This window comes from Mobula hypostoma, chromosome 4 (genome assembly GCF_963921235.1).
Source record: "Mobula hypostoma chromosome 4, sMobHyp1.1, whole genome shotgun sequence".
In the NCBI taxonomy this organism is placed as follows: domain Eukaryota; kingdom Metazoa; phylum Chordata; class Chondrichthyes; order Myliobatiformes; family Myliobatidae; genus Mobula; species Mobula hypostoma.
This window is the reverse complement of record NC_086100.1, coordinates 44,438,559-44,465,282: the sequence shown is the minus strand read 5'-3', so window position 1 is coordinate 44,465,282 and position 26,724 is coordinate 44,438,559. Positions and strand designations below refer to the sequence as shown.

Sequence of the window (26,724 nt, the reverse complement as noted above, 5' to 3'; positions counted from 1 at the left end):
CGGTATACTGCTGATGTCTTCCTCAGTGAAGACTGATGCAAAATACTTGTTCAGTTCCTCTGCCATCTCCTCATCTCCCATTACAATTTCTCCAGTATCATTTTCTATCGGTCCTATATCTACTCTCACCTGTCTTTTACTCTTACCTGTCTTTTACTCTTTATATACTTGAAAAAGCTTTTAGTATCCTCTTCGATATTATTTGCTTGTTTCCTTTCATAGTTAATCTTTTCTCTCTTAATGACCCTCTTGGTTTCCTTTTGTAAGGTTTTAAAGATTTCCCAATCCTCTGTCTTCCCACTAATTTTTGCTTCCTTGTATGCCCTCTCCTTAGCTTTAACTTTGGCTTTGACTTCTCTTGTCAACCACGGTTGCATCCTTTTTCCACTCGAAAATTTCTTCTTTTTTGGAATAGACCTGTCTTGCACATTCCTCATTCCTCGCATAAACTCCAGCCACTGCTGCTCTGCCGTCTTTCCCGCCAGTATCTCTTTCCAGTCAACTTTGGCCAGTTCCTCTCTCATGCCACTGTAGTTTCCTTTACTCCACTGAAACACCGACACATCAGATTTCGGCTTCTCTTTTTCTAATTTCACAGTGAACTCAATCATGTTATGATCAGTGCCTACTAAGGGTTCCTTCACCTCAATCTCTCCAATCACCTCCGGTTCATTACACAATACCCAATCCAGTACAGCTGATCCCCTAGTGGGCTCAACAACAAGCTGTTCTAAAAAGCCATCTCGCAGACATTCTACAAATTCTCTCTCTTGAGATCCAGTGCCGACCTGATTTTTCCAATCTACTCGCATGTTAAAATCCCCCACAATTATCATAACACTGCCCTTCTGACAAGCCTTTTCTATTTCCAGTTGTAATTTGTAGTCCACATCCCTGCAGCTGTTTGGAGGCCTATAAATAACTGCCATCAGGGTCCTTTTACCCCTGCTATTTCTTAGCTCAACCCATAAAGATTCTGCACCTTCCGATCCTATATCACTTCTTTCTAATGATTTAATATCATTTCTTACCAATAAAGCCACGCCTCCCCCTCTGCCTACCTTCCTATCCTTCCGATACACCGTGTATCCTTGGACGTTCAGCTCCCAGAGACATGCATCCTTTAGCCAGGTCTCAGTCATGGCCACAATATCATACCTGCCAATCTGTAGCTGTACAACAAGATCATCCACCTTATTTCTTATCCTGCGTGCATTTAAGTATAACACCTTAAGACCAGTATTTGATACTTTTTGCTTTGATTTCACTGCAACTTTTTTGCACTGCAACTCATCCCAATGGCTACACATTTGCCCCATCACCTGCCTGTCTTTCCTGACATCTTTACTGCTCACTATCTTAGATTTATTTCTGTTTTCCCCTTCCTCCGCTCTATCATTCCGGTTCCCATCCCCCTGCCAAATTAGTTTAAACCCTCCCTAACAGCTCTATTAAACTTTCCCACCAGGATATTGGTCCCCTTCGGGTTCAGGTATAACCTGTTCTTTTTGAACAGGTCATACTTCCCCCAGAAGAGATCCCAATTATCCAAGAATCTGAAGCCCTGCCCCCTACACCAGTCTCTCAGCCAGGCATTCATCTGCCTGATCCGACTACTCTTGCCCTCGCTAGCACGTAGCACCGAGATTACTACCCTGGAGGTCCTGCTTCTCGGCTTCCTTCTAACTCATGGAAATCTCTCTTCAGGACCTCCTCCTTTGTCCTATCTATGTCATTGGTACCAACATGTACCAAGACAACTGGCTGCTCGCCCTCCCCCTTTAGAATATTCAGGACCCGATCCGAGACATCCCGTACCCTGGCACCTGGGAGGCAACACACCATGCGGGTATCTCTATCAGGCTCACAGAACCTCCTGTCTGTTCCCCTGACTATGGAATCCCCCACGACTACCGCATTTCTCTTCTCCCTCCTTCTCTCCTGCACAACAGCACCAGGATCAGTGCCAGAGACCCGGTCACCGTGGGCGTCCCCCGTCAGGTCATCCCCCTCAACAGCATCCAGAACAAGATATTTGTTGCTGAGGGGGACAGCCACAGGGGTGCTCTCCACTATCCGGGCATTTCCCTTCCCTCTCTTGACAGTGACCCAGTGTTCTGACTCCTGTAGCCTAGGGATGACTACCTCCCTGTAGCTCCTGTCTATCACCTCTTCACTTTCCCTGATAAGCAGTAGGTCATCAAGCTGCAGATCCCTAACACGGTTTCTGAGGAGCTGCAACTCGGTGCACCTGGCGCAGATGTGGCCATCAGGGAGGCTGGAAGTCTCCCAGGATTCCCACATCTGACACCCTGAACAAAGCACTAACCCTGCAGGCATGCTATCTAATTCTACAGGAATGAAACAGGAAAAATGTGTCTACTCACCCACTTACCTTGCCAAGCAGACAAACTTTTTAAACTGTTAGCTGTGACAGCCCTGCTGATTCGTCCGGGCCGATTCGCGAAAGGGTTGGGCGGGGGGGGGGGGGGGAGACAGATAAAAAGAGTTGGCGCTTCGCTCTCGCCTCTTCCCGTTTATCGCCAAAGCCCTACACTCTGCTACCGCTCACTCCACTGCCCGCTCCGACAGCTGCCTGCTGTATAGGGTGGTCGCCTTTTTAGACTCTCCGCGCGGTCCTGCTGACGTCACGCGCCTGCGCAGTCTCGCCCTTCTTGCACTCGAAGAAGTTTTTAAAAAAACTGCCTTCCTTCACAATTCAGCTCCCACGACGCTCTGTAGTCCCGATCCAAAGGGCCAATTCGCGAAAGGGTTGGCGGGGTGGGGGGTGGTTGTTGATGTTGAAAGTTTAAGCAAATCCGCTGATAGAAAGGTTGTGAGTGGTGGTAAAAGTCTTCTGAGGTGTATATATTTCAATGCTAGGAGTATTGCGGGGAAGGCGGCTGAGTTCAGGGCGTGGATTGACACGTGGAATTATGATGTTGTAGCAATTAGTGAAACTTGGCTACAGGAGGGGCAGGACTGGCAGCTTAATATTCCAGGGTTCCGATGTTTCAGTTGTGATCGAGGCAGAGGAATGAAAGGTGGGGGAGTAGCATTGCTTGTTAGGGAAAATATTACAGCAGTGCTCAGGCAGGACAGATTCTACTGAGTCCTTATGGGTGGAGCTGAGAAACAGGAAAGGTATGGCCACATTAGTGGGATTGTATTACAGACCACCCAATAGTCAACGAGACTTGAAAGAGCAAATCTGCAGAGAGATAGCAGGCAACTGCAGGAAACATAAAGTTGTGGTGGTAGGGGATTTTAATTTTCCATACATTGATTGGGACTCCCATACTGTTAGGGGTCTAGATGGTTTAGAGTTTGTAAAATGTGTTCAGGAAAGTTTTCTAAATCAATATATAGAGGGACCAACTAGAGGGGATGCAATATTGGATCTCCTGTTAGGAAACGAATTAGGGCAAGTGACGGAAGTCTGTGTAGGGGAGCACTTTGGTTCCAGTGATCATAACACCATTAGTTTCAACTTGATCATGGACAAGGATAGATCTGGTCGTAGGGTTGAGGTTCTGAACTGGAATAAGGCCAAATTTGAAGAAATGAGAAAGGATCTAAAAAGCGTGGATTGGGACAGGTTGTTCTCTGGCAAAGATGTGATTGGTAGGTGGGAAGCCTTCAAAGGGGAAATTTTGAGAGTGCAGAGTTTGTATGTTCCTGTCAGGATTAAAGGCAAATTGAATAGGAATAAGGAACCTTGGTTCTCAAGGGATATTGCAACTCTGATAAAGAAGAAGAGGGAATTGTATGAAATGTATAGGAAACAGGGGGTAAATCAGGTGCTTGAGGAGTATAAGAAGTGCAAGAAAATACTTAAGAAAGAAATCAGGAGGGCTAAAAGAAGACATGAGGTTGCCTTGGCAGTCAAAGTGAAGGAGAATCCAAAGAGCTTTTACAAGTATATTAAAAGCAAAAGGATTGTAAGGGATAAAATTGGTCCTCTTGAAGATCAGAGTGGTCGGCTTTGTGCGGAACCAAAGGAAATGGGGGAGATCTTAAATAGGTTTTTTGCGTCTGTATTTACTAAGGAAGCTGGCATGAAATCTATGGAATTGAGGGATATCAAGTAGTGAGACCATGGAAACTGTACAGATTGAAAAGGAGGACGTGCTTGCTGTCTTGAGGAAAATTAAAGTGGATAAATCCCCGGGACCTGACAGAGTGTTCCCTCGGACCTTGAAGGAGACTAGTGTTGAAATTGCGGGGGCCCTGGCAGAAATATTTTAAATGTCGCTGTCTACGGGTGAAGTGCCGGAGGATTGGAGAGTGGCTCATGTTGTTCCGTTGTTTAAAAAAGGATCGAAAAGTAATCCAGGAAATTATAGACCAGTGAGTTTAACGTCAGTAGTAGGTAAGTTATTGGAGGGAGTACTAAGGGACAGAATCTACAAGCATTTGGATAGACAGGGGCTTATTAGGGAGAGTCAACATGGCTTTGTGCGTGGTAGGTCATGTTTGACCAATCTGTTGGAGTTTTTCGAAGAGGTTACCAGGAACGTGGATGAAGGGAAGGCAGTGAATATTGTCTACATGGACTTCAGTAAGGCCTTTGACAAGGTCCCGCATGGGAGGTTAGTTAGGACAATTCAGTCGCTAGGTATACATGGAGAGGTGGTAAATTGGATTAGACATTGGCTCGATGGAAGAAGCCAGAGAGTGGTGGTAGAGAATTGCTTCTCTGAGTGGAGGCCTGTGACTAGTGGTGTGCCACAGGGATCAGTGCTGGGTCCATTGTTATTTGTCATCTATATCAATGATCTGGATGATAATGTGGTAAATTGGATCAGCAAGTTTGCTGATGATACAAAGATTGGAGGTGTAGTAGACAGTGAGGAAGATTTTCAGAGCCTGCAGAGGGACTTGGACCAGCTGGAAAAATGGGCTGAAAAATGACAGATGGAGTTTAATACTGACAAGTGTGAGGTATTGTACGTTGGAAGGACAAACCAAGGTAGAACATACAGGGTTAATGGTAAGGCACTGAGGAGTGCAGTGGAACAGAGGGATCTGGGAATACAGATACAAAATTCCCTAAAAGTGTCGTCACAGATAGATAGGGTCATAAAGAGAGCTTTTGGTACATTGGCCTTTATTAATCGAAGTATTGAGTATAAGAGCTGGAATGTTATGATGAGGTTGTATAAGGCATTGGTGAGGCCGAATCTGGAGTATTGTGTTCAGTTTTGGTCACCAAATTACAGGAAGGATATAAATAAGGTTGAAAGAGTGCAGAGAAGGTTTACAAGGATGTTGCCGGAACTTGAGAAACTCAGTTACAGAGAACGGTTGAATAGGTTAGGACTTTATTCCCTGGGGCATAGAAGAATGAGAGGAGATTTGATAGAGGTATATAAAATTATGATGGGTATAGATAGAGTGAATGCAAGCAGGCTTTTTCCACTGAGGCAAGGGGAGAAAAAAAACCAGAGGACATGGGTTAAGGGTGAGGGGGGAAAAGTTTAAAGGGAACATTAGGGGGGGCTTCTTCACACAGAGCGTGGTGGGAGTATGGATTGAGCTGCCAGACGAGGTGGTAAATGCGGGTTCTTTTTTAACATTTAAGAATAAATTGGACAGATACATGGATGGAAGGTGTATGGAGGGATATGGTCCGTGTGCAGGTCAGTGGGACTAGGCAGAAAATGGTTCGGCACAGCCAAGAAGGGCCAAAGGGCCTGTTTCTGTGCTGTAGTCTCTATGGTTCTATGCTAACCCCAGCCAAAGTTTCTTTTTTCAAATGAGGCAATGAAACTGTCCAGGCTTCTTGAACATTTGCAGAGAATACACTCTGGTAAAGCAAACAAGAACTGAACTTGTTGTCAGTCATTTTGTGAAAGCCTTAAGAAATGGAAAATACTTCAAAACATATTTGCCAGCACTTCACAACAAAACAGTGATGGTTTGTGTGCTTCATTGCTAAATCTGGAAAGCTCCATACAATTGGAGAAGGATTGATTCTGCTAACAGTAAGGGAGGTTCTGAGTACAGTTTTGCATAAGTCACCAGACAAAATAATTAAAGCAATTCCGCTCAACAGCAACTCTCTTCAAAAATGAATAGATGAAATATGGAAGACACATTGTGCAACATACTTAGGACAATAGAATTTGCTCTGCAGTTGGAGGAGTCAACTTTACCAGGCAGTGAGTGTTTGCTTCTTGGTTATGTTCACTTCATAAAAGATGAAAGCATGGTTCAGGACTTGCTGTTTGCAAGGGGTCTAGAAACAGATTCTAAGGAAGAGTCAATATTTTGGGTTGTTGAGCAACTTCTTCAAAGAGAAGGACAATCTACTCACCAACATTCCTGCTTGTGCAACGGATGGGGGACCATCAATGACAAGATGTCACCATAGGTTTATTACTTTCCTGGAAAAAAGCTCTACCTAACGTATTTACTCTTCACTGTGTAATTCACAGTCATCTTGTCACAAAAAAGTCTAAGTGATTGGCTGCACAAATCATTAAGTACTATTATCACAGCCGTAAGTACGATCAAGTGCCATGCTATCAATTCTTGACTATTTTGAGAGGTATGTATTGAGAATGATGAACAGTTTGAACACTTGCTGTTACACACAGAAGTCAGATGGCTCTCAATAGGAAACTGCCTGAGGCACTTTTATGCACTTTTTAAAACTGTGATAAAATTATTTGAAGACTCAAAAACTTAATTTAGTAATCAACTCAAGAACATTAGGCACAGCATTGCTTATTTGTTAGAATTATTTGCAAAGTTTAATGAAATCAATCTTCAATTGCAAGGAAATGTTGTGAATCTTAACGAAGTCAAATCAGTTCTTTCCAAGTTAACCCTATTGTAATGCAACTTGGCTGTTGCGACCTTTTCCATTTTCTGAGCCTTTCTGAGTTGGAAGTGAAAGAAAGGATACCAGATGATGATCTTCAAGTTTACTGTGCCCACCTGGGTGAGCTGCATAAAGACATGTACGATTTCAGGATCTCCTTTCTATCCAAATTCCAGATTCGGTAATAAATCTATTCCTGAACATTTATAATAAGGGATTAACAGGGAGGATGGAAGAAGCACTGATCTCGCTACAAAATGACTGAGCTGAAGCGGAGATGCAAAAAATCATATCAAGACTTCTGGTTGCAGAAAAATAATCTCTGAATGCTATCCTGCTCTCTGGAAAAAAGTCAAGGTGTTCTTTATTGCCTTTCTAACATCATGCTTAGTGGAGCCTGGTTTCAGTGAAGCCATTCAACCTCTTTCAAAGCAAAGAAACAGACTGCAAATTACTGAATGTTAGGATCTAAGTTCCTGAGTGGCATTCAGCTCGATGTTAAAAAGCTGATATCACTGCATCAAGCCCATTCATCTCATTGAAAGGTGAAAAACTAATGAAGTTGTAAATAGTTGGAATACTAATGTAAGCTCTAAAATGTTGATGGAAATTGTTTTTACTGTAAATAACTAAAGACATTTTATTTAAACGCAAACAACAGGAATTCTGCAGATGCTGGAAATTCAAGCAACACACACCTCTTCCTAGAGATGCTGCCTGGCCTGCTGCGTTCACCAGCAACTTTTATGTGTGTTGAAAGACATTTTATTTGTAGCTTTAAATAGATTTGAATAATTTTGCAATTATTTGGCTCTGCTTTGAATTTGCTGATCCTTTTTTCTTTCACTGTGCATTGTAAATCAAAATTCTTTATTGTTTTAATGTAATGGCCGGAAAGGCAGAGGGGTGCGCTGGGAATGTGGTCTGGGATCCAAGGGGGTGGTAACCCAAAAAGATTTGGAAACCTCTGGGGTGGAGTATATTTGTTGGTCTGTTTTCGGAGTCATGATCAAACCAATCGAATTCAGCAGGGTGCATGAGTATAGGCGCAATTACACACAATGCAGAATGAAAAATGAAAGCTTGTTCAAATTCAATAACTTGATCTAACAGATCCCAGTGAGAGTTATGTTCCAATGGTCAATACTTTTTTTTAAAGATGTTGTTTTGTAGTACTTTCAGTGATATGGTTCTGGATAAGTATACAATGTAACAAGTTCAATTAAGTGGTGCACTAGCTGTCAGTGTAAGATTGATCATTGTTTCAGTTTTAAAACGCTTTTATCGGTTAGTTTTTAGCAAATAATATTGAGATCAAAGTAAAAGTTAGAATGCAGAGTTGAATGGGGAGCATATAAAGCAGTTGTTTTGAGGAAAAGTTCCAGTGGTCTGAACTTAACCCAGCAGATTTTAGAAGTGTATGATTGATTAGTTACATCTTTTGTTAGCAAAGTGCATCATGTCAGTGAGCTATGTTTTGGTTCATGGGTAAAGAAATTATTCTATGTTTTAGAGAGAACTCCATTTGTAGAGAATTCATTAATGCCTAAGGTAATTTCAGCATTTCACTTAATTAACTAAAGTGCATTTTGTGTTGTTATAGCTACTCGATTCAACCTTGAGACTGAATGGAAGAACAACTATCCACAGCTGAGAGAATTAGACAGGGTAACTTCCAATTCCTGCTTAATAGCTTTTGTATGAGCAATTTGATGCCCCTTTCTAATTCTCATTTTTCTTTCATTAGAATGAACTGTATGAAAAAGCCAAAAATGAGATTCTGGATGAAGTGATCAGCTTAAGTCAGGTTACTCCAAAGCATTGGTAATGTTTATTTTAATATTGGAGCAATAAATTGATTTTTAAATTAAAGAAATAGACTCCAGTTGAGATATTGATATTTGAAATATATGTAAGTAATTTCAGATTACTGTAATTAGTATAAAACCTGGTGCTCATTCTCTCTTTATATCACTGATTCTACTATGAAAGTGAGTTGATTTGGTTTGCATTGTATTCAGCACTAACAAAACTCAAAGGCTCAAGTAGCTAACGCTGAGTGTTGGGAGAGTGTAAGCAGTGTATTCCAATAGTATCTGAGCTTCAAAACTAAACCTTCAAAAGTTCCCTTATCTTACAGATGGAGGTTTCATAAAATAAGGAAGAGTCATTTTGTTCTAATAAGTAAAATAAAAGCAGTCGTAGCCCACTTCCCAGTGTCTTGCACCGCATCCTCAGGATACCAAAATCCTACTATACTCCTAACTACCATTGAATCCCAAATTTGTGGTTCTTGCACCCCAAGATACCCCCTACAACTTCAACAGACCCTACTCTTAATCAACCCTTATTCGTATCATCCAAGTCAAAGAACACACCACAATACCCAAGGTACACATTCTTTAAAATAAAAACATGCAAAAAGCAACCTTGCACACAGAATCTTTAATGTAAATGTTATTGGGCATGGGGCCATTACGTACCCCAGCCTCCCAAATCAGCACTAAGTTTGACTGCTCCTTCAACAACAGCTATTCTTTTAAAATATAAGGTATTGCCCATAATCCAAGTCTGGGATGGATAAAGGCATGTAAAATTAGAATGAGAGAATAGGCCAGAGCAAAATAGCAGTTAGCAGTAAGCTAATGGTTTGATGAGAATAACAAACACAAGGGGAGTAATTTCCCTGCACCTGGAAACTGACACAGTAATTTATTTTTTTCTTTCCAAAATTACCAGGACATCTAATATTGCTGTCCTTTACATCTTGTATTGAATCTTCAGACTGAAAAAAAGATGGGAAATATATATATGGCAGAAGTTCCCATGTGTAACCAAAGAATAACTTGCATCAGCATGTAATTTTTGAATCATATTTTCCTTTCGCACATTGCAGGGCTACTTTGAAAATTTTGTCCTTCCCTTTCCTTTTAATTCTAAATCAGTGTTTATACTTAATTTGTTATCTCTTTTTTTTTACTGAAACAGTTTCAGAAGCATCACTTGGCAGCTCTTTATTGTAATTTAGGCAAAGCATCTGCAAGCACCTGGAAGAATTTATTTTTCTTCTAGAATAGCTGTGATATCTTGAATCTGCACCTAGAATTTAAATTAGCTTGATCAGTATATAGATGCAGATTACTCTTGAAAATTCAGTATTTTTATGAATTTTGGTAATTTGCTAAGGAACACTAAAATGCAGCAAAGTGGAAATGTACTTTGAGAAGCAGCTGAATTATTTGATTTTAAGCCACCTGGAATAAATAGTAACACACACAAAATACTCGAGGACCTCAGCAGGTCAGGCAGCATCTATGGAAAAGAGTACAGTCAACATTTTGGGCAGAGGCAAGGTGGTAGGTGAAGCCAAGATTTAATCAATAAGGGAATTAAAATCAAGGATTATAGGAAAAAAAATAACAGGGAAATGGACTTGCAGAAAGCTGCGTCAACCATCACCTTATTGAATGGCAGTTGTCATATGAAAAATAGGAACACTAAATCACGATATTTCTCTTTGTTCCTACTTCAGTGGTCTTATATCTACTCTTTATTCCAATCACAATTAAGAGAAGATCTGCAGATGCTGGAAATCCAGGCAGAAGTTACAGAACACACGTCTGCACTCATCCCATCCTCCCTCCACCCCACCCAGGATAGGGTTCCTCTTGTCCTCATCTACCAACCCATCAGCCTCTGTGTCCAGCACATAAATCTCTGTAACTTCCGCCAACTCCAATGGGATCCCACCACCAAGCACATCTTTCCCTCCCCCCTACTTTGTGCTCTCCACTGGGATCTCTCCCCATGCGACTTCCTTGTCCATTCATCCCTCCCTACTGATCTTTATCCTGACACTTAGCCTTACAAGTGCAACAAGTGCTACACCTGCCCCTACACCTTCCTCCCTCACTAGCAATCAGGACCCGAACAGTCCTTTCAGGTGAGGCAACACTTCATCTGTGAGTCTGTTGGGGTCACCTACTGTATCCAGTGCTTCTGGCGTGGCCTCCTGTGTATCGGTGAGACCTGACATTGATTAGGAGACCACTTTGCCAAGCACCTACGCTATCTCTGCCAGAAAATGCGGGATCTTCTAGTGGCCACCCATTTTAATTCCACTTTCCATTCCTGTTCTGATATGTCAGGCCATGGCCTACTCTGCTGTCGCGATGAGGCCACACTCAGGTTGGGGGAACAACATCTTATATTCTGTCTGGGTAGTCTCCAACCTGATGGCATAAACATTGATTTTTCAAACTTTCAGTAATGCTCCCCCCTCTCCTTCACCATTCCCTATTCCCATTTTCCTCTCTCGCCTTATCTCCTTGCCTGCCAATCACCTCCCTCTGGAGCCCCCCCCCCCCTTCTTCCATGGCCTTCTATCCTCTCCTATCAGATTCCCCCTTCTCCAGCCCTATATCTCTTTCACCCATCAACTTCCCAGCTCTTTACTTCACCCCTCCTCCCCCCTCCCGGTTTCACCTATCAACGTGTTTCTTCCTTTCCTCCCCTCCCCCCCACCCCCACCTTCTTACTCTGACTCCTCATCTTTTTTTTCTCCAGTCCTGATGAAGGGCCTCGGCCCAAAACATCGACTGTACTCTTTTGCATAGATGCTGCCTGGCCTACTGAGTTCCTCCAGCAGTATATGTGTGTTGCCTGGATTTCCAGCATCTGCAGCTTTCTCCTGGTTGTGTTTGGAATAAAGAGTTAGATGTAAGACCACTGAAGTAGGAACAAAGGGAAACCTCGTGATTTGCTGTTCCTAGTTTTCATATGACAACTGCCATTCAATAAGATCATGGTTGATGCAGTTTTCTACAAGTCCGTTTCTCTATTTTTTTCCATAATCCTTGATTTTAATTTCCTTACTGATTAAATCTTGTCTTTGAATATTTTTATCTCATTTTTGCATATTCAAATTTAATTGTATTCTAATGTAAGATAGTGTTTTAGTTCATAGACCTTAGAATTTGCCTGAAGTGTTTTTGGTAATTACTTATGCAGCGCATTGAGAATGGGAAGAATTGTTTTATAGTTGTGCTGGGTCAAAAAGCCAAATCTGTGACCAGTTACTCTTCTGAAATACAATACAATAAAATAAATCATGTGCTTGCCTTGTGTCTGGTTTGTATTCAAACAGAATACAAGGCTTCTGGTTATTTATCTAGTGATTTTTCTCTTACTTTGTGAAAGGTTACCATATTTTACTGTTTCTTTGTAAGTCTTTCTTATTTCTATTTGCTTTTTTAATTTTAGATGTTCAGATCAACAGTTGATATAATTTGACTTTTTTTCCCTATGCTGTCCATTCCAACATATACTGTACTTTATCAAAAAAAGTTCATCGACACAATTAATCTTTCCTTCTGTAAATATGGTCTAAGATGCAATATTATTAAAATAATGAAGGGTTAAAGGCCAGTTTAATTCGTAATAGTCATATTGATTAGTAATATAGAGTGAAATATGTTCATTGGCTGGTAAAGGACTTAAATCTGTTCCCTAAAGTAAGTACTTGGTTGTCCTGGGAATCCATGATAGATTAGCAACTTTTCAAGAGCTGAGAAGGAGATAAATCAAAGTTGCTGAATCAATTTGATGATGAATTGTTCAGTACTTTCTTTTGTGTTTGTTATTTTATTAGTATAAGCACTGAATGGGCATAGTTTCTGAACTGGTTTGTGTTGGTAAGAATTGAACACAATGATACTTCTGGTCTGAAAGTATTTTTTTAAAGTAGGATTTTGTTGAAACTGAAATATAGCAGTTGGCAGATATCAGTTATTAATACTTGTGGATAGAACAGAGAAATGGGAATCAATTGCATGCACAGTAATATATGCACTGATGAAAGGGAAATACTGGTAAACGTGTTTTCCATGCAGAAGTGATTTTACATTAATGTTCCACATTAATACAAAATTATAGAATACTTGAACACTGACTTAACTTGTTCATCTTGTGCTCAGATCTTTCGTGTCAAGGCCATATGTTGGATTAAGCCAGATTTTACTTGCTAATCCTTTCAAAAGCATATGGGAAAGACTACGCTGACCAAAGTGATTTGGGGGGGGAAATGGTACCTCAGCATTTACTAATTTGTAATGTGCAAAGCTTTGCAACTTAAAAATACTTCTAAAGGTTGAACTGAAGTCTTGAAGTGTGTGTCACATTTATTACATTTGCTGTTCAAGAAAATACTCTGTCCTGGATTCTGAGTTACAGATGGCCGATAACTGTCAATCCTACAAAGAAAGATAGTCACACCAGGGCCTGCGAAGGCAGGTAAATGGGTAACAGCCAGGAGAGAGAAGGGCCGGAGTCGGAAGCTGGAGAGTACCCCTGTGGCTGTCCCCCTTAACAATAAGTACTCCTGTTTGAATACTGTTGGGAGGGACAGCCTACCTGGGGGAAGCAACAGTGGCCACACCTCTGGCACAGAGTCTGGCCCTGTGGCTTAAAAAGGTAGGGAAAGGAAGAGGATGGCAGCAGTGAAAGGGGACTCTATAGTTAGGGCGTCAGACAGGCGATTCTGTGGACGCAAGAAAGAAGCACGGATGGTAGTTTGCCTTCCAGGTGCCAGGGTCCGGGATGTTTCTGATCGCGTCCACCATATCCCGAAGTGGGAAGGAGAACAGCCAGAGGTTGTGGTACATATTCGTACCAACGACATAGGAAAAGGGAGTAGGTCCTGAAAGCAGACTACAGGGAGTTAGGAAGGAAGTTGAGAAGCAGGACCACAAAGGTAGTAATCTCAGGATTACTGCCTGTGCCACATGACAGAAAGTATAGGAATAGAATAGAATGCGTGCCTGAGCGATTGGAGCAGGGGGCAGGGATTCAGATTTCTGGATCATTGGGACCTCTTTTGGGGCAGGTGTGACCTGTACAAAAAGGACGGGTTGTACCTGAATCTATTCAGCTATGAAGCTATTGGGGAGAGTTTAATCTAGAATTGCTGGGGGGTGGGAACATCACTGAAGGGATGGAGGAAGAGGCGGTTGGCTCACAAATAGCGACCGCTTGGAGACAGTGCGAGAGGGAGGATAGGCAGGTGATAGAGAAGGGAGGCGCTCAGACCGATGGTTTGAGATGTGTCTGTTTTAATGCAAAGAGTATTATGAACAAAGCGGATGAGCTTAGAGTGTGGATCAGTACTTGGAGCTATAATGTTGTGGCATTACAGAGACTTGGATGGTGTAGGGGCAGGAATGGTTACTTCGAGTGCCAATCTTTAGATGTTTCAGAAAGGACGTGGAGGGAGTCAAAAGAGGTGGGGGCATGGTGCTGTTGATCAGAGATAGTGTCACGGCTGCAGAAAAGGAGGAAGTTCTGGAGGAATTGTCTACTGAGTTTCTGTACGTGGAAGTTTGGAACAGGATGGAATCAATAACTCTACCGGATGTTTTTTATAGACCACCCATTAGTAAGAGGGGCATCAAGGAGTAGAAAGGGAGACAGATTCTGGAAAGGTGTAATAATAACAGGGTTGTCATAGTGGGAGATTTTAATTTCCCAAATATCGATTGGCATGTCCCTAGAGCGAGGGGTTTAGATGGGGTGGAGTTTGTTAGGTGTGTTCAGGAAGGTTTCTTGACACGATATGTAGATAAGCCTACAACAGGAGAGGCTGTAATTGATCTGGTATTGGGAAATGAACCTGGTTTGGTGTCAGATCTCTCAGTGGGAGAGCATTTTGGATCACAATTCTATCTCCTTTACCATAGCTTTGGAGAGGGATAGGAACAGACAAATTAGGGAAGTGTTTAATTGGAGTAAGGGGAAATTTGAGGGTATCAGGCAGGAACTTTGAGGCATAAATTGGGAACAGATGTTCTCAGGAAACGTACGGAAGAAATGTGGCAAATGTTCAGGGGATATTTACGTGGAGCTCTGCGTAGGTATGTTCCAATGAGACAGGGAAAGGATGGTAGGGTACAGGAACCGTGGTGTACAAAGGCTGTTGTAAATCTAGTCAAGAAGAAAAGAGCTTACGAAAGGTTCACAAATCTAGGTAATGATAGGGATCTAGATTATAACGCTAGCAGGAAGGAGTTTAAGAATGAAATTAGGAGAGCCAGAAGAGGCCACGAGAAGGCCTTGGCGAGCAGGATTAAAGAAAACCTCAAATATTCTACAAGTATGTGAACAGCAAGAATATAAGAACTTGAGAGAATAGGACCAATCAAGTATGACAGTGGAGAAGTGTGTATGGAGCCGGAGGAGATAGCAGACGTACTTAATGAATACTTTGCTTCAGTATTCACTATGGAAATGGATCTTGGCGATTGTACGGATGACTTATAGTGGTCTGAAAAGCTTGAGAATGTAGATATTAAGAAAGAGAATGTGCTGGAGCTTTGGGAAAGCATCAAGTTGGATAAGTCGCCGGGACTGGATGAGATGTATCCCAGGCTACTGTGGGAAGTGAGGGAGGAGATTGCTGAGCCTCTGGCGATGATCCTTGCATCATCAATGGGGACAGGAGAGGTTCCAGAGGATTAGAGGGTTGTTCCCTTATTCAAGAAAGGGAGTAGGGATAGCCCAGGAAATTATAGACCAGTGAGTCTTACTTCAGTGGTTGGTAAATTGATTGGGAAGATCCTGAGAGCCAGGATTTACGAACATGTGGAGAGGCATAATATGATTAGAAATAGTAAGCATGGCTTTGTCAAAGGCAGGTCGTGCCTTATGAGCCTGATTGAATTTTTTGAGGATGTGACTAAACACATTGATGAAGGTAGAGCAGTAGATGTAGTGTATATGGATTTCAGCAAGGCATTTGACAAGGTACCCCATGCAAGGCTTATTGAGAAAGTTAGGAGGCGTGGGGACATTGCTTTGTGGATCCAGAACTGGCTTGCCCACAGAAGACAAAGAGTGGTTGTAGACGGGTCATATTCTGCACGGAGGTCGGTCACCAGTGGTGTGCCTCAGGGATCTATTCTGGGACCCCTTCTCTTTGTGATTTTTATAAATGACCTGGATGAGGAAGTGGAGGGATGGGTTAGTAAATTTTCTGATGACACAAAGGTTGGGGGTGTTGTGGATAGTGTGGAGGGCTGTCAGAGGTACAGCGGGACATTGATGGGATGCAAAACTGTGCTGAGAAGTGGCAGATGGAGTTCAACCCAGATAAGTGTGAGGTTGTTCATTTTGGTAGGTGAAATACGATGGAATATAGTATTAATGGTAAGACTTTTGACAGTGTGGAAGATCAGAGGGATCTTGGGTCTGAGTCCATTGGACACTCAACGGTGCTGCGCAGGTTCATGTTCAAATCGCCTTTATTGTCATTTCAACCATAACTGCTGGTACAGTACACAGTAAAAACGAAACAATGTTCCTCCAGGACCATGATGCTGCATGAAACAACACAAAAGTACATTAGACTTCAGACCTACACGGGACTACATAAAGTGCCCAAAAGAGTGCAAGACAGTACAATAATTAATAAAGAAGACAATAGGCACAGTAAAGGACAAATTACAATATAATAATAAATTATGTAAATGTAAACAGTGTTTTAGCAGGAATTGAGATAGAAATGAGCAAAAATTGCAAAGGGAATGGAATGGTGTTCAGTTGTGTATGTGTGTGTAGGTTGGTGTCAGACTAGACTCTGGGAATTGAGGAGTCTAATGGCTTGAGGGAAGAAACTGTTACACAGTTGACTCTGTGGTTAAGAAAGCATATGGTACATTGGCCTTCATCAATCATGGGATTGAGTTTAGGAGTCGAGAGGTAATGTTGCAGCTATATAGGACCCTGGTCAGACCCCACTTGGAGTACTGTGCTCAGTTCTGGTCGCCTCACTACAGGAAGGATGTGGAAAACATAGAAGGGGTGCAGAGGAGATTTACAAGGATGTTGCCTGGATTCGGGAGCATGCCTTATGAGAATAGGTTGAGTGATCTTGGCATTTTCTCCTTGGAGTGACAGAGGATGAGAGATGACCTGATAGAGGTGTATAAGATAATGAGAGGCATTGATTGTGTGGATAGTCAGAGGCTTTTCCCCAGGGCTGAAATGGCTATCATGAGAGGGCACAGTTTTAAAGTGCTTGGAAGTAGGTACAGAGATGATGTCAGGATTTTTTTATGCAGAGAGTGGTGAGTGCGTGGAATGGGCTGCCAGTGACGGTGGTGGAGGTGGAAACGATAGGGTCTTTTAAGAGACTCCTGGATGGGTACATAGAGCTTAGAAAAATAGAGGGCTATGGGTAACCCTAGGTAATCTCTAAGGTAAGGACATATTCGGCACAGCTTTGTGGTCCGAAGGGCCTGTATTGGGCTGTAGGTTTTCTATGTTTCTATGTATCTAATTGCCCAGCTTTAAAACACAAGAGTTCATCATAGCAGCAATTATCCACTGTCTGATCACACTCTTACATCTTACTTACTGAGTTGTTTTTGTAGAACCTCATATTAAAATATTAGACATGGCAATGCCCTGCTTGATTTGAGAATGGCTTATCTTTCAGGGCAAATTTTGGACAGAAAATCGTTCCATCTCAGAGAAAGTGCAATGAATCACTGGATGATGCATCTTACTTGCTCAATATGAAGTTTATAATAGAACTTCATATATTGAAGTGCTTTTATTAAATTTACACTGGTGATGCATATTGCATTGATTTCTGAGATACATACAAGTTAATTTTTGAGAATGAAAGTTAAACCTCTATTCTGGTAATCTATTTTGAGGATCCATGACTAAAGAAACATATGCCTGTCAATTATAAGCAGTTTCAATTTTATAGTAATTATTTAACATCTTTGAGGCATTTGTTTAATACCATTATTACTTACCAATTGTGTAAAACTTGTGTAAATTACAAGGAAATTCCTCAAGCCTTTTCCACAGGCAGTGGATGATTTTCATTGTAGTTTGGAAAAAACTTTTGAGCTTGATCCACAGGGTCACCTACAACATTATTTTAACAATTGATAGTATTTGATTTAATTACATGTTAACATGCTTAGATGTCGGTGCAGTAGGAAGCAAGATATGTGTATGTTTAAATATTTTCTTTGAAGTTACCTTGTCTTATCCTTAAAAAAAATGAGCCACAACAATTTGACTGATTAGAATTCTAAATTTGTTTCTAGGGAAGAAATTTTGCAGCGAAAGCTATGGGAAAAAGTCTCCACTCATGTGATAGAGAATATTTATCTTCCTGCTGCTCAGTCTGCGAATTCAGGCACATTCAATACCACAGTGGACATCAAGCTCAAACAATGGACAGACAAACAACTGCCTCACAAAGCAGTAGAGGTTGGAGTTGGTTTGCATCTTATGTAATTTGCTGATATTTAAAATTGAACAGTGATTATTTAGACAATAAGACATAAAAGCAGAATTAGGCCGTTCAGCCTGTTGAGTGTGTTCTGGCAGTCCGTTACGGTTGATCTATTATCCCTCTCAACCCATTCTCCTGCTTTATCCTCGTAACCTTTCTTGCCCTGATTAATCAAGAAGCTATCAAACTCCACTTTAAATATACCCATTGACTTGGCCTCCACAGCTGGCTGTGGCAATGAATTCTACAGATTCTACAAATTCCTCCTCACCTCTGTTCTAAATGGACATCCCTCTATTCTAAGGCTGTGCTCTCTGGACCTAGACTCACCCACTGTAGGAAACATCTTCTCCACATCCACTTGTGTTGACCTTTCAAAATCTCATAGGTTTCAGTGGGATCCCCTCATTTTTTTAAGCTCCAGCGAGTATAAGCCCAGAGCCATCAAACACTCTTTATGCATTAACCCTTTCACTCCCAGAATCCCTCTCATGAACCTCCTGTTCTTCAATGCCAGCACATCTTTTCTTAAATAAGGTGCCCAAACCTCAAAGGTTCATTTATTATGAAAGTATGTATGCAGTATACAACTCTGAGATTCCTCTTTTCCAGTTAGCCACAAAACCAAGAAAAAAGAAGGGCAACACAATCATCAGCCGCCAAACCCCTCTCCCTACAAGAAACACAACAAGAACATTGGCCCCCAATACCTCTCTCCCTGCAGAAAAAAATGAACAAAACCATTGTCCATCCCACATCCCTTCCCTTGCATGAAACGCAAAAAAGAAAAATCGACCTCCAAATCCCCTGTCCCTATGCAAAGAAACTAACAAAAAAAAACAAGACTATCAACCCGTAGACCCCACCTCCCCCTACACAAAATTCCATAAGAGCATCAACCATTGCACAAAAAAAAAAGAAAGATCGGGTGAAAACACAGAATATAAAAAACTGTAAGACTGGATTAAAAAGTCCATAGTCCAAGTACATATCCATATACACAGAAAACCTCAGTAATGACCTTCAGGCATAGTGACAGGCCACACAGGCTCCCCTCTCCGGCAGCAGAGTGATCCCACCAACAATCAGAAGGCAGGTAGCTGGCGCTTCTGCATTCACCTGGATGTTTCAGTCTCCCTTGTTGCTTTAATCAGCAAACAGTAGAAGCTTTGATCAGCAAAATGGAGTTGAACATTGGCTCCCACCCCCTCCTGCCACAGCCTCCTCACCCTGAGGCTCATGCTTACTGTCTCTTGGAATCCTCTCGGAGATAGCAAAGCAGTAGCTCACCCAAACTATGTCCAAACTGCAAATCCCAGGCTCCAACAGTTCCAGAAACATATTCATGACGAAAAATAGACATTTAAGACATAAAAGAAGTGAAAGAAGTAGTTTTGTGGTCTATCCAGAAGATGTTGACTGAGGGAGTGTTATACACAAGCACCATATTGCCCAAGACGTCACTTTTCACAATACTCCAAGTGCAATCTGACCAATGTCTTATAAAGCCTCAGCATTACATCCTTGCTTTTATATTCTAGTCTCCACTCTCTCTGATCTCCCGTTAGGCAGACAAGTCGTGATAGACCCCGCTTGCACTTTAAACTGCTGTGTAAACTCCACAAGGGGAAGTCTCCATTTCCCTCTGTCATCTCCTGCTCTGCAGACAAGCCAATTTGTATTTTGGACGATTTGTATAAAGAGAGAACTAAAAGGAATGTATTTCTAAAGAGCTATTTTCATTTGCATAGTGTATCTTTGAAAGTGTGATTTGTTTTTATACACCTTTTATCATCACTACAATGTGTCAAAGCATGTACTTAGGTTCTTTTAGTCTTGCTGTTCCTCCTTCTCACTTCCACTTTCTCTCTTGCTTTGCACTCTTTCAGCCTGAGCTTATTCTCCTCTATTAGCCCTACTTTACCTGCCAATACAGTTGTTGAGAGTGTGATGCTAAACCCTGACATATGACAAAGCTATTAGCTTTCATGTGAGGATTATTGCATTTGTTGTCCCTCTCAGCTAAGGTCACCCTGTCTTTCCTCCATTTCTTTTGTCCTTATAGAGGCTGGGAACCTGTACTTGCCCAGTAGACTTCATTTTAAGATTGTTCATATGAAATGTAACACATGCTAATTTTGTGTTTTGTATAATTTGGTATCTCCATACATCATATTCAGCAACAGAGTTACTGGAACCCAAAGATTTCTTGTTCAGAAACTGATGTACCGTAATGTGCATAATGTCTCCATTTTCCCACCAAAACAGCCATTAGCTCCACAGGTCACTGACTGAGACAGTGGTGACCAGCATGCTTAAAAGTTATATACACTGGAATTTGTAAGGTTAATAATTGAATTCAGTGCGATAAGTTAGATTATTTAATCAACAATTCTCTTTTTAAATTGTTGTTTTAATGCTTATTTCAGATTTTTCACTCATTTATTTAAGCATTTATTTAAAAGGAGAACTAAAAATAAGTGTTTCTCCTATTGAGAAATTTAGCTAGCATAAAGTGTGCAAGCAATGTCAGGGACCTTTGTAAGAGTAGTTATTCCTAATTGTGGGATTTCATTAAATGTTTAGGAATAAACATTTCAAGCAATTTTATTCACAGGCATATATTCTTGATTTCAGGTTGCTTGGGAAACATTGGAGGATGAGTTTACCCGCTTTATGTCTGAACGCAAGGGAAAAAACCATGATGATATATTTGACAAACTAAAGCAGGCTGTCAAAGATGAAAGTATAAAGCGTCACAAATGGAATGAGCAAGCTGAAGACAGTCTGGTACAAAATCAATTGATATGTATAAATTCTCCTGAATTAAAATGATATTAAGGAGTTCCTGAATATTCGGTTCAAAATTGAATTTAGTTGTTTGTAGTTAGCAATGTGTCACTTAAGATGCGGAGTGCTATACTTGTACTGACTAAGGATTGCTTAACAGAAGAAAAGAGAAGAGGTATAAGTGTCTCATTCCAGAATGCCAGAGTGTTTTGGAGGTTCTGTGAAAGGATCAGTGTTGGGCCTCAGCTGACCCGTCATTAGGGAAAAACATACGTTATGTAGGAAAAATTGAAAAAACTATTTTTTTTTTCAAAATTGTAATAAAACTACAGCCATCCCTCTATAAAAAGGGATGAATTCCTGGAAAACATTTTCTTCAGTGAAATTTTATAAATCATAAATGATGGGCAAAATATGTAATGGGAATTTTTGTACAATGTACACAAGGTGGCACTCTGCTTATTTAAAGAAAACTGCTTCTGTGAATCAGACATGCACTCAAAGAGCAATAAAAATATAGTGCAAATTTATAAATAAATAGAGAACACACTACTATTCCAGATTGGGAATCCTTACATTGCACTCACTGACTACTTTATTAGGTTCCTCCTGTACTTACATACACTCAGTAGCCACTTTATTATTGTATCTGCTGCTGTAACCCATCCACTTCAAGCTCTGAGGTGTTGTGCATTCAGCGATGCTCTCCTGCACACCACTATTATAACTTGTGGCTGTTTGTGTTACTGTTGCCTTCCTGTCAGCTTGAACCAGTCTGACCATTCTCCCTGAGCTTTCTCACTGACAAGGTTTTTTCACCCGCAGAACTGCTACTCACTGGATGTGTTGTGTTTTTGCACCATTCTCTGTAAACTCCAGAGAGTGTTGTGTGTGTGACACTCCCTGGAGTTCAGCTGTTTCTGATATACTTAAACAACCCTAAATGGCACCAATACTCATTCCACAGTCAAAGTCACTTAGATCACATTTCTTCCTCATTCTGATGTTTGGTCTAGAAAAACAATTGAACCTCTGCATGCTTTTGTGTATTGAGATACTGGCATGTGATTGGCTAATTAGGTAATTGCATTAATGAGCAGGTATACTTAATAAAGTGGTCACTGAGTGTAAATAAGAGAGATACAGTAAGCAAGTGATTTTTTTCTTACTTTTGTAGGAAGCATTTTGGATTATAGGAGTGAGAAAATCTACTTGAAGAATGGTATTAAAGAATGTTGTTTAGTTTTGGTTTTTATTCCTCAATGAAAAGGTTGTTCTGCATGGAGGAATTGAGTAAAATGGGAGTATATTCTCCAGTGTTAAATAAAATAAGAGATGATCTAATTAAAATATGACTTCATGATGAAGATAAATATATTTATCTGGAGCAAGAAGATCAAAGAATCCAGGAAAAGGGCAGGAAGGTTTTGTTAAAATAGTTCAGGTTTTAGAGCAAAACATCTTACTTTCAAGTATTTAACTTCCTTGAATTCCGTTTTGATCAAAAGACTTTTAAAACAATTTTAATATTAAATGCATTGCATCTGTTCTACTATTTAATATGTGTATTCATGTGAAAGCTGTTCACACTACAGCATCTAAGTGGAAGGTTGTGCTCTATACTAAATAATGTTTTAATTACAGCTTTGAGAAACTTTTATGTATGCCCACAATTAATGTTTGTTTTTATTGCTCCAGTGTGTTGTTAGCTACTGCTGTTGAGGTTTTTAAGAGTTCTGTTGGTCATCAGTAACATTAAGATGCTACCCAGAGGGAAAAAAACATAGCGAGTAGTGTTACTACCTGGAGAATGATCTGATTTATGCCCTCTCAGGTAGAGTAAATGGGATAAAAGAAATCCAAAGTAGTTTGTAAAATAGTTTTATTTGCCAAAATGCTAAACATGTAAAAATCCAAATTAATTATGAACTGGAACCTCATAAAATTCTTTGCATGTGGTTAATGTTTAATTTAATTTGAAGTTAATAGAATATTGTGTCTGCAAAATGTAATAGGCATTAATTTTTTTAGTTAAATTTTAGAGGTATAGCATATTTCATTACAATGCCAATTTTTTCAATAGTACTAAATCCTAGTTTATAAAATACAAGCATTGCTGAAATTGGGTAGGATTTGATATTTTACTTCATTACACATTCAAATTTTATTATTGTTCTTATTCTTTAGCGAGTAATCCAGCACAATGCTTTAGAAGATCGTTCTATATCTGACAAACAACAATGGGATGCAGCAATACATTTTCTGGAGGAAACACTGCAGTCCCGTCTTCAAGACAGTAAGTTTATAAACATTTAATTGAATTCCTAACTTCTGCAAATGTCTTTTTAGGTTTAAAAGCTAGTTTAGATTTCAAACTTGTACTCTCTTTTTAAATTAAAACAGAAAATACTGGGAACATCCTGTAGGTCAGGCAGCATCTGTGAAAAAGGAAACAGAGGTAACATTTCAGATCAAAAAAAAAACTTCATCAGAACTGGGAAGTGAGAAAACAAGTTAATTTTATGTTGCATATATGATGGCCAAGGCATGGATAGAATGAAGGGTGATGTTTGATCTCAATCCCACTCTGTCCACTGTACCTGTGGTCTCATGCACTGTTCCATTGAAGTCCAGCAGAGGCTTGAGGAACAACACATCATCCATCTGTGCATGTAACAGCTTTTAGACAGCATGTCAGATTCAACACTTCAAGTTAAACTGCTTTTTTTCTATTTGCATCAGAACTAGTTAATTTTGAGGTAAGGTTTTCCATCTATAATCGTTAATTATTGAGTTTTTCCTAACTCCATAGACACTCCCCAATTTGATAGGCATTTCCAGTATTCTCCTTTTTGTTTCGTTTTCGCACGAACTCTGAGCTGCTCAGCTTTAGCACATCCCTTCAAGATTAAGGTGAGGTTAGATAGATATTTGAAAGCTTGAGGAATTGGGGTTCATGGGAAACTTCTCTGAAGTGGAGCTGAGACCAGCATAGCTCATTCATGATCGTATTGAACTGTGAAGCTGGTTTGAGGGGCCTGGTGACTTCCTGTTGCTCGGATTTTCTTGTATTCTGCTCCTCTATCCTTAAGAAATTTAAACAGTTATTCTCTTATCATATTTTTTTTTGTTGGGACTTCCTGTAAGCTGTTTATATTAACAAAGCCTGCTATTTGATTTCGAATTGCCTGATTGATTTTTCAAAAATCTCAACACTTCCTTCTTTGCTTCTCCCTCAGCAGACTCCGTTTCCATCAATACTATATTGGTTTAGGTTCTCCTGGCATAATCCATCCTTTAAAAAAAAAAATACTTAGTATGTTTCAGTTCAGGAAATAGCTATTCGTATGACTTACCTTCTCCTTCTTCCACAAAATCCTAGTACCCCAAAATGGCCTGATTTACTGTTTTCCTGCTTTGGTGATAAGCCGGTGCACCATTTTGTCCCAGCTTCTAAACCAAGAAAACTGTTGAGACTCAAGCAACACACACAAAATGCTGGTGGAACGCAGCAGGCCAGACAGCATCCATAGGAAGAAGCACAGTTGACTTTTTGGGCCGAGGCCCTTCGTCAGGACTAACTGAAAGAAGAGATAGTAAGAGATTTGAGAGAGGGAGGGGGAGATCCGAAATGATAGGAGAAGACAGGAGGGGGAGGATAGAGCTAAGAGCTGGAAAGTTGATTGGCAAAAAGGATATGAGGCTGGAGAAGGGAGAGGGTCATGGGATGGGAGGCCTAGGGAGAAAGAAAGGGGGAGGGAAGCCCAGAGGAAGATGGAGAGCAGGCAAGGAGTTATTGTGAGAGGGACAGAGAGAGAAAAAGGAAAAAATAAATAAATAAGGGATGCAGTAAGAACGGGAGGAGGGGCATTAACGGAAGTTAGAGAAGTCAAAATGTTCATGCCATCAGGTTGGAGGCTACCCAGACGGAATATAAGGTGTTGTTCCTCCAACCTGAATGTGGCTTCATCTTGTCAGTAGAGGAGGCCGTGGATAGACATCAGAATGGGAATGGGATGTGGAATTAAAATGTGTGGCCACTGGGAGATTCTGCATTCTCTGGCGGACAGAGCGTAGGTGTTCACCGAAACGGTCTTCCAGTCTGCGTCAGGTCTCACTAATATATAGTAGACCACACGAGGAGCACCAGACGCAGTATATCACACCAGCCGACTCACAGGTGAAGTGTCACCTCACCTGGAAGGACTGTCTGGGGCCCTGAATGGTGGTGAGGGAGGAAGTGTAAGGGCATGTGTAGCACTTGTTCCGCTTACTTTACAAGGATAAGTGCCGGGAGGAAGATCGGTGGGAAGGAATGGGGGGGACGAATGGTCAAGGAAGTCACGCAGGAAGTGATCCCTGCAGAAAGCGGGGGGAGGGAAAGATGTGCTTGGTGTTGGGATCCCGTTGGAGGTGGCGGAAGTTATGGAGAATTATATGTTGGACTTGGAGGCTGGTGGGGTGGTAGGTGAGGACAAGGGGAACCCTATCCCTAGTGGGGTGGCGGGAGGATGGGGTGAGAGCAGATGTGCGTGAAATGGGGGAGATGCGTTTGAGAGCAGAGTTGATGGTGGAGGAAGGGAAGCCCCTTTCTTTAAAAAAGGGAGACATCTCCTTCATCCTGGAATGAAAGGTCTCATCCTGAGAGCAGATGCAGCGGAGACGGAGGAATTGCGAGAAGGGGATGGCATTTTTGCAAGAGACAGGGTGGGAAGAGGATAGTGCAGGTAGCTGTGAGAGTCCGTAGGCTTATAGTAGACATCAGTAGATAAGCTGTCTCCAGAGATAGAGACAGAAAGATCTAGAAAGGGGAGGGAGGTGTCGGAAATGGACCAGGTAAGTCTGAGGGCAGGATGAAAGATGAAGCCACACTCAGGTTGGAGGATTAACACCTTATATTCCGTCGAGGTAGCCTCCAACCTGATGGCATGAACACTGACTTCTCTAACTTCTGTTAATGCCCCTCCTGTCGTTCTTACCCCGTCCCTTATTCATTTATTTTTTTATTTTTTCCTTTTTTCTCTCTCCCTTTTTTCTCTCTCTCACAATAACTCCTTGCCTGCTCTCCATCTTCCTCTGGGCTTCCCTCCCCCTTTCTTTCTCCCTAGGCCTCCCGTCCCATGATCCTTTCCCTTCTCCAGCCTTGTATCCTTTTTGACAATCAACTTTCCAGCTCTTAGCTCTATCCCTCCCCCTCCTGTCTTCTCCTATCATTTCAGATCTCCCCCTCCCCTTCTCACTTTCAAACCTCTTACTATCTCTTCTTTCAGTGAGTCCTGATGAAGGGTCTCGGCCCGAAACGTCGACTGTGCTTCTTCCTATGGATGCTGTCTGGCCTGCTGCATTCCACCAACATTTTGTGTGTGTTGCTTGAATTTGCAGCATCTGCAGCTTTCCTCGAGTTTGCGTTTTTAAACTATTGAGACTACATGGAATTTGTTTGATGGCCTGCCTGTTGAATGTTTTGTTTAGATGGGAAAGTATATGTGTTAACTGAATTAAAATTACCTAGGCCAGATACTTAGAAAGAAAGACAAATAGCTTGGTGCCACTTATCTGTGTGTTAAACAAATGCATTTGAAAATGATGCTCCGTGTTTTGGTACCAAATGCAATAGCACAGTCATCCACATGAGAGTGTCCTACTGTAGAAACCTCAGCAATAAATCCGCACTGACATATTGATATACAACTGGGGGAGAGCAGAGATGCCACCTGTTAAATGGGATGTTAAGCTAAAATACACTCTATGCTGCTCACAGAAGTGCAGGGGACTTTTTCTTGATGCTCTGGATAAT

The 26,724-nt window shown here is 41.2% G+C and overlaps 1 protein-coding gene across 5 annotated transcripts in view; it reads left to right on the top strand.

Moving 5' to 3' along the window:
• The window catches only part of opa1 (OPA1 mitochondrial dynamin like GTPase), a 157,952-nt gene that overhangs the window by 70,588 nt on the left and 60,640 nt on the right, over window positions 1–26,724 (top strand). For all 5 annotated transcript variants that reach the window (XM_063045731.1, XM_063045734.1, XM_063045732.1 and 2 more), the window contains 5 exons: window positions 8,433–8,497; window positions 8,577–8,653; window positions 17,947–18,112; window positions 20,775–20,927; window positions 23,115–23,223. In XM_063045731.1, the coding sequence (XP_062901801.1) occupies window positions 8,433–8,497; window positions 8,577–8,653; window positions 17,947–18,112; window positions 20,775–20,927; window positions 23,115–23,223 (570 nt within the window). The remainder of the gene's footprint in view (window positions 1–8,432; window positions 8,498–8,576; window positions 8,654–17,946; window positions 18,113–20,774; window positions 20,928–23,114; window positions 23,224–26,724) is intronic.